This window comes from Protopterus annectens, chromosome 8.part0 (genome assembly GCF_019279795.1).
Source record: "Protopterus annectens isolate FY-2018-M chromosome 8.part0, PAN1.0, whole genome shotgun sequence".
Classification (NCBI taxonomy): Eukaryota; Metazoa; Chordata; order Ceratodontiformes; family Protopteridae; genus Protopterus; species Protopterus annectens.
The window spans coordinates 983695173-983704125 of NC_056741.1; the positions used below are offsets into that span (position 1 = coordinate 983695173).

Sequence of the window (8953 nt, forward strand, 5' to 3'; positions counted from 1 at the left end):
TTGAATGACAAACCTGTGTTTTCCTTGCTCACTGAAGCCCACCATAGGAATTCCTTTTGTAAGCATGGAATGAGTGGTATGATTGTCTCCAAGTTGTTGCTGTGCTGAGACCAAATGCTTTTTCGGTACCATTGAAGCTTTCTCATGTGTAGTTTTGCTAATGGAACCAGTAGAATACAGGATGCCATGTAACCCAGGGCCTGTAGGAATCTCCTTGCAGTCATCTGGGTGAGTTTTGCTAAATCTTTGAAGTATTGAGTTAACTTCTCTTGCTTGTCTTCTGTCAGGTAAGCCATTTGAGAGGCTGTGTCTAGTTTGGCTCCTAAGAAGATTATTTGCTGGGATGGCTGCAGTCTTGACTTTTGGAAGTTGACTGTGTATCCCAGAGCTTGAAGTAATCGTATGACATATTCCAGATTTTTTGTCAACATCAGTTTGTCGTCCGCTTGTATGAGGCAGTCGTCCAGGTACGGGTAAATTTGTATACCCTGGAGCCTGCAATGAGCAATTACTGAAGCCAGGCATTTTGTAAACACTCTGGGCGCAGTAGATAAGCCAAATGGCAATGCTGGGAATTGATAATGCTCTAGCCCTGCAAGAAATCTGAGGTATCTTCTGCAACTGTGTCTGATAGGGACATGCAGGTATGCTTCCTTGAGGTCCAGAGTAATCAGCCACGACTCCTTGCCCAGCATGGGAAGGAGTTGCTGCAGAGTCAGCATTTTGAACTTTGGTACTATGAGAAAGGTGTTTAATGCGGACAAGTCCAGTATTGGCCTCCATTGAGTTTCTTTTCTTGGAACAAGGAACAGTCTTGAGTAAAATCCCTGTTCTTGTTCTTGTTGTGGAACTCTTTCTATTGCTTTCATTTCAGCTAGCAGAGAGATTTGCTTGATAGCCTCTGCCCTTTGATTTTGTGGTAGATTTGGCATGCCTTGTTTTCTTGGTAGGGTATGAAAATGAAACCTGTACCCTCGGTCTATAATGTCCAAAATCCATTTGTCCTTTGTCAGTCTGTGCGAGTTTTCTGCAAACAGAGATAATTTTCTGCCCAAGGGAGCTTCTAGTTGTTCCCTGGTAGGCGGTAGTAGAGGAAAGTCATTGAGATTGTGGTTGTTGGGCAGGAGAAACCCCTGCGTCACTTCTTTGGTTTCCTGGCTGCCATTGACGTCCCCTGTAAGGGCCTCTGTATTGGCCTCTTCCTCGGCCATGTCTGTTCTTACCCCTTTGAAACTTTTCTGGATTAGGAAAGGACCAGTTTTTTGAAGGCCAGTTCCTACTGAATCTGGGGGGTTGAACCTGGAGGAAATCCTTTACAGTTTGAACTGATTTTGCTTTTTCTTCAATGGTCTTTAGCACATCCTTAGCATTTGCACCAAAAAGCTTGTTCTTTTCCAAAGGTGCATCCAGAAGTTTTGCTTTTACATGATCTGGTAGAGGTTGATCTTTTAAACAAGCATGTCTTCGCATCACTGCCCCTGTCATAGCTGCCCTACATGAAGCTTCCAGTGCATCATATCCACACTGCAGGAAGTGATTGCTTACTTGCTGAGTGTTATGTACTGCTTCCTGCAAAGTCTTCCTGTCTAAAGGTTCAAGAGAAGCTAGTGTTTTTTGTAAATCTTCTAAGAGATAATCCTGATATTGGAACATATGAAAAAGGCAATTTAAAGCTCTCATAGATAAAGTAGTGGAAGTGTAAACCTTTTTACCCCATCTCTCTAAAGACCTTGCCTCCCTGTTGGAGGGCAAAGGATTTTTACAGGTGGAGGCTGAAACTCCTTTAGGCCCCTGTGAAATAGTTTCCAAATCCACAGTATGGGCCCTGAATAAATGGGAATGAGTTTCTGGGACCCTGTAATACCTGTCTGGCTTGGCTGGTGCAGGAGGGAGGGTATCAGGGGTAGTACTAGAATCAGAATACAAATCATCCTGAACATCAAGTACAGGAGGAATAGCTAAGGGCCTGTGCTGAGGCTTCTTAAGGAAAGTACTAATGCGTTTCCTGGAATCGGAATATTCTTGGCCCTGCCACTTGAAATGTTCCCTCATGGTGTGCAGAACTTCCCCAAAGGAAATATCCTCAGGAGGGGAGGCCGAAGGGATGGAATCTTCTGCATCGGAATCCTCATAGGTCTGGAAGAGCTCTTCCTGGCTATAAGAGTGGACAGAGCCCTCAGAGTCTTCATCTGAAGGAGTAGGGTCAGAGGGTTCAACCCGGGGCCTTTTATCAGGAGGAGGCTGGGATGCTCTCTCTGGATGGGTCTGTGAACCTCTAATCATGGAAATTAAATCAGCAGCCATGGACATAATTTGTGTCTCTGGAGTCGGCTGAGGTAAGGATCTTGAAGTAATATGCTTTGTTTTGCTGGCTGCCTTAGCCCTAGTGTAGGCCTTAATAGACATGGCCATAGAGGAGGGCTGGGCTCCACGACGCAGATAGCATAGGAGGGCCTGGCGCACGCCGTGCAGGAGTGACCTTGTCTACAGCAATGGTCTCGGGCATCTCCTCGGTTTCGGTATCCGAGGGAGGAAAATCTATAACTGGCGTCTGGAATGGATTTTCGCGGAGTCGCTGTACAATGGTGTCTTCGGGTTCGGAGCGGTGGAGAGACCGTCTCAGAGGGAACCGGAGCACTCGCCCTAGATTTTGGCGTGGAGTCGGTAGTAGGCGTGGGCCGAGGATGTCGGTCCCGATCTTTTCGCTTTTGGGTTTGCGATGTCGGAAGATCCGACGGCATGGTATAAGCAAATTTATCGCGAAAAAGTCTTCAGCGAACTCCGCCCGGGCGCCTGAGAGTGCGCTTGTTGAAGCGAGCACAGGCTACACAGGCGAGACGTCGTGGTCTGGGCCCAGGCAAGGAGGCAGTAAGAGGAAATCCTTATGAGGTATTTGTTTACCACAAAAAGACAATTGTTAACTTTTCAGTAATTTCTGACATCGGCTGAGGCAAGAAAAGGTCCCCAACGGGTACTTAGCTTTTTGATGACTTCGGTATCAGAGAATACAGGAGCTGACCGACCGGCACTTGCGAACTGCTTCTGCCGGGCACCGCTGGCAAGAAAGACTGAAGAAAATGGCGTCGGCTGATGCTTATATACTCCAGCCGCTCTGACGTCGGAGAGAAATGCGACATCAGCCGACGTCGGACCCAGACTTTGGAATCCGGCCGACCGAGGGCTGCCTGAGGCAGGACAACCCACATGTTATGACTGCAGTTGCATTCTTGAAGGACATCAATAAACAATAATAAAAAAGGAGCAGTGGTTGTATGCTGAGGTTTGTATAGGGCAAGATAACATCATAAGGGGTGGAAGCCTTGGCAACAGAGACCTGGTTTTGGCTGCACTGACTATGACACAGGACAGGAAGGAATCATGCAACTCAGATGAAATGCACGTCTCACACAAAGTGCCTGAGCAAATGAAATTGACTATACTACTTAGGGTGGTGATTTACTAATCACTCATAAGGACAGTTGTTCTAATCTTATATGACTCTACCTGTAATTCAAAGTCAAACAGAGTTTCAGTATGTAAACTTAGCAGATTTCCTGATGGAGATACTTTTTTCTTGATTTTTGTTTTTGTATTTCTCTTAGTAGCTTAGGTAGTGGGCTCCTTAAATAGAAGGGAACCACAGAGCTCCACAAACAGTATGTTAGCTCTTAAAAGGATAAAGGATACTAGCCAGCAACAGTTGTGTAACTAGGTCTGACACCCTGTGAGGTTCCCCAGTCTGTCTTAGTAGAGAAGAAAAAAAAAGAATGTTCCTCTGCTCTGAAACTACAGCAAACTGCTTGCTACAAATGTAAAAAGTAGCTTGCTACAGTTAAAATAAAACACATGAAGTGCTTTAACCTGCACTTCAGCCATGACCACTAATATAGTAGCAGCTTTCTTGTCTGTATGCCTATACTGCACTATTGCACCATCTGCTGATCAAGATTTCTAATGTCTGGACCATGTGCAAAAGTCACCGACAATGCACCCTCTCTTTATTGTCTGCACTCGGGGTGGACTGCTATCACCTTCTCACCCTTGGAGTGCTAGTGGCCAGCATTGTGGTATTAATGGAAACACATGTTGTTTGATTTTTGTCTTTTGTATTTCTGTTAGTAATTTAGTGGTGAACTCTTTCAATACAGCAGATCCACAGAATTCTTCTTACAGTATTTTAGCTCTTAAAAGAGTACTAGCCAGCATCAAGATGCCTTAATTAAATGGCCACCTGCAGTACTAATGTCCTGACAGTTCATTGGTTCATAGGTGTTTACTAGGCTAACAACCACAAGGGCCTTTTTAAGCCTAGCTATGCATCCCAAATCTCTGACAAGTTCTGATACCCTTGACAAGTGTAAGCATGGGCCTGGGAGATGAACCATTCACAGGTTACGTGTGTCCATTAGAGACATAGGTGCCAAACCAGGGATGAATTTCTGGTATCCCATCCAATTGTCCAAGTTGTACTTGAATTGGGTTAGGGAGGAACTTTGCTTCACATGGATAGGGAGCCTGTTCCATAGATGGAGTAGTCTCTGGGATACATACCTATCTCTCCAGCAGGTCATATTTATATCATAGGCAAGGTTTACATCTTTAGAATGGAAATTCTTGTGCTGCTTGTTTTTGTAGCTATGCAGGAGGTCCTTAAGAGTGGGTCTGACAATGCCCTGTATATCAGGCATAGATCTCCTGTCAAAAACCTGTAGGAGACAGAATACAGGGATAGGGCCTGGTTACATAAGCATACATCTTTTACTGCTAATAAAACAGAGCTTTTATGCTCCATGATGGATATAGTGTTGAATAACAATGTCTTTATTTATAATGGGGCATACTATCATCAATACATGGGTGTGACCATGGGAACACTTGTGGCCAACACCTACGCTAATTTAGTTTTGTCCAACTGGGAAGAGAAGACTGTTTATAGTCCTACTGGCAGTTTTATGAATGCTAACCTTCAATTTTATAAGCGTTTTGTAGATGAGTTTTTTTATTGTGGAATAATGATGTGCATTCACTAGAACTATGTACTAACCACCTACAGACTAGTACTGACTTTTTAAAATTTGATGTTCATCATTCGTTTGTGTCTTTTCACTTTTTATATGTAGAAATGGTTGTAAAAAATGGCCATTTTGAAACTAGAATGTATAGAAAATATGTACAGGCTACAAGGTATGTACACTATAGTAGCATGTACTCTAGGCATATGTATAAAGGGGTATTAAAAAGTCAGTTTTTGAGAGTGAGTTGTCTGAACTCTGAGCAAGTGAATTTTCTTGAAGAAGTAGATAGTATGGCCAATGATTTTAATAGCAGGGGCTATACTGAAATCATAATTAAGGATGCTAAAGATCTTGTGATTGGTGAGAGGCTGCATTCTGCTAGCCCACTTATGTAGGTATCCACTGATGATCAGGCTGTGAATGTGACTTGTCCAGATAATAAATATAGTTTGGGATATTGTTTGAAATATAATAGTTGCACTAGTATGATTAATTTTATTTTCTTAATAGTGGGCGTTCTAACTCTGAAGTTGCTAACCTGGTTGGTGTTAAGCCTAACTTTGTTTATAAGAAAGAAAAGAATCTGAAACTGACTCTTTGTAATAAAGATTAAGGAGAAATGGTAGACCAAAAATTAAGTTGAGTAGGTTTGGTACTATACCTTGTCACAACTGTGCATTTTGTAGTAATATTAATGTGGATACCACCTTTATGCACCCTATTACTAAAAAAATATTTACTATTAAAGACTCAGGGACATTATACTTCTAATTTGGTTTATATTGCTAATTGTGTAGAATGTGCTAGCTTCTACATAGGCAAAACCAATATGAAGTTAAAAAAGAGGATAGGGGCATATTTGTCCAAAACACGTAGATGTGTAGAGACAAATGCACTCTATATACATATCCTAGATAAAAGCAGTACGCGTACATTTAAATTCAGGATCTTGCAGAATGTCTATGTGAAAGAGGTGGCAGCATTGTTAATGCCACTGAAACTACTGAATATAGATGGATCAATTGTCTGAGATCTGACATGTCACCAGGTTTATATTTTGCTAATAGCATTAAACCAATTTTAAAAGCTAGACAAGATTGTTTATGAAATTTTTTTTTATGGCTGTGTAATGTTTATGTTTTTTTTATTTTAAATGTTCTTGAATTACTGCTGATGTCATTATCACATATTTTTTATGTTGTTTATTGGCTGATCTATTATTTAAAAGATGGTATGTTGTGAAGAATATTTATGCAATGAAAAATAAATTATTCGAAAGCTTTGCGTTTTATTAAAGTTTTGTTGTCGTTGAACTTTTGGTATTGTTATTTTTTTACTTTCTCGTATATTTGGACTGCTAAGTTCTTCAGCTGAGGAAGGAGTGCTGTTTTTGTCTGACTTATTTATTAGCCACAGTTCTAGCAATTGCAGGGCTCCCTTAGGTATGGGGTCCTATAGCATCCAATTGGTCCAATCAGCCTAAGGCCAGCCCTGGTCATCCTGATATCTGCTTTATTACTTCCACTTCGCATGTTCCATCCAGTTTTCATACAACACTTGAAAACAAGTAAAAATAGACAATGGCTAGCTTCTTAATTCAGCAGAGGCATTCTTTCTTTACTACAAATATCCTATCTTACATTCTGGTAACTGAGCATGCCCCTTTCTCCCTCCTTCCACCACTGTCTAACTCTTCTGAGTCTTCTACTGACTTTCACTTGCTTCCCTCTTCTAGGAAGTTATAATTACAGAACTGAACACTTGACCACTTATACAAAGTCTATTTATACATTCAATCCACCATTCTTTCAAATATCTAATGGGCTTCCCATCAGATTCATTGCTTGCTTGATCCATGAGTTGAGTAGCCCATGCTAAGGCTCACCACTCCTCTCTTCACTATCCATTCCCTTGTTGTAGCAGTCTTGCATCTCTCTTTCCTCTGCATTGTCCTGGATACAACCCATCCTGCCTCCTTTCCATTGGGCTGCTGCACAATTGTTCTCAATTTTTTCATTCACATTGTTTCTGACAAAAGTAAATTCAAATGCCACATTTCTGCAGAAATTATGCATGGATGTTAGCTATTCTTCAGTTTTTTTAAACCTTTGTTAAATTATCACTTAAGACATAGATCCACATACATTAACAGAAAAGAAAACAAACAATATTAATATCTTTCAAGTATTATGTAATATATATTTATATATATTAGTTGTTTTTAACAATTAGCATTCACTCTAACTTCCTGCCTTCCCTTAAACTTCATTCCACCATTTATTTCTACATAATTTGCTTCTTGCCTTTTCTAAAGATCCCACTTAGTTGTTTTATCTCCTTTACAATATTCTGTACTTCAATTACATTTGGTTTAGATTTAGATTTGTAATTTTTAGTAATTGTTTTGGCAGCCAGTAATATTAAACATAGTAAGGTCTTACTATGTCTTGGCAATTCAGATCTTTTGTCCCAGCTCAAAAGAAATTCCCTTATATACAGCCATTTGCTCCACCAACATTTTTGACAGACTGCTCTATAGGTACTATCACTTGCCAACTTGCCACACTCCCAAAAATATGTTCCCAGTTACCTCTCTCTTTACAGTCATATCTCCAGCATTTGCTGTCTACCTATGGAAAACTTCTCTTGAGGTCTACTTGGAGTATAAATATACATATGCAAACACTTTCAAGCTAAAAATCCTAAACCTTCTGAATTTTACTATATACTTGGGAGCCATAACAGATGTCCTCCCATTGCTCCTTTGTAAATGCCTTTCCAGTCTCTCCCTTTGCAACCTTTTATAACCTCTTTTGATTGATTTTTATAGATACCATGTAACATTTTATATACCCTACTAATTAGTCATCTTTAATAGCAACTTCTGTTCTAGACTTGACTAAAAACTCAATCACAGCTGCTCGTTCACTATTGTACTGTTGTACTATTGTATAATTGCTAATGGAGCTTTTCTCCCTGGGCCTCCACTGAAGATGGTCAACCTGCCCAGTCAAACTTTACCAGTAAACAAATGTAAAATGAAAAATAAAATAAAATATTCTAATACCAAATCCTGGAAAGGAATGCAGACTCTTCATTTTTTTGTTTTACTTACCATATACATTTAGAGTAACATGTTTCACAATAGTGGGCTGTCCAAAAATATTTAGTGACACCATATAATCACCGGTATCTTTAAACTGTGAGTTGTAAATCACCAAGGAACCTGTATCAGTTATATTATATCCAGGAGAGAGAGACGGCTGAGGTGTATTTGTATTCATTAGTCCAATGAAAATACCCCCAAATTTCCACTCTATAATTGCATTTCCAGTAGTGGTTGAGTAAGTCACTTGTAAGATAGCATCTCTTCCCTTGATGGCATTCACAGGTGTACTGGTGACATTAAGCTCTGGTTTAGCTACTCCTGTTGAAACATAGAACAGAATAAATTTGTTTAACACAGCAAGGTATAGGAGCTGGAAGAAACATAAATATCTGCACAATTCATGATGACTGGAAAAGTTGCTCTTTTTGTTAGATAGAGATTTCAAAATGGCAAGTTGTATATCTGAGACTGAAAGCATATTTTAGACTTGTGTTTTAAACGTCTTAGCAAAATGTTATTTTAAAACAAAACAGTAAACCAGAGGTGTATATAATTTCAGTAAACATGCTGAATAAAAGTTTTTAAGTGCAAAAATAGGTTCACAATTTATCTTCAAAATCATTCACTAAAAGTATAATGCTCACCATTTTATCTAGTCTCCTCTCTGCTAAGAGTCCTTTGTTCATCCCATATCAGACCTGCATAAAAACATTTACTGGGACTACATAATTTTACAAAACTTATGAGTTGCATATCTGTCCTTTGAGCATTTTTTCAAGTTTGATGCATCTTATTCATCAAGATACAGTGACATTAGGGCTTGCAATAA

General features: G+C 40.0%; 1 protein-coding gene across 1 annotated transcript in view; it reads right to left on the bottom strand.

Moving 5' to 3' along the window:
* LOC122808376 (V-set and immunoglobulin domain-containing protein 10-like) overlaps positions 1-8602 on the bottom strand; it is a 406591-nt gene extending 397989 nt beyond the window's left edge. Inside the window, exon 1 of the mRNA XM_044079342.1 lies at positions 8131-8602. Coding sequence (XP_043935277.1) covers positions 8131-8602 — 472 coding nt within the window. The remainder of the gene's footprint in view (positions 1-8130) is intronic.
* Between the last annotated feature and the right edge of the window lie 351 nt (positions 8603-8953).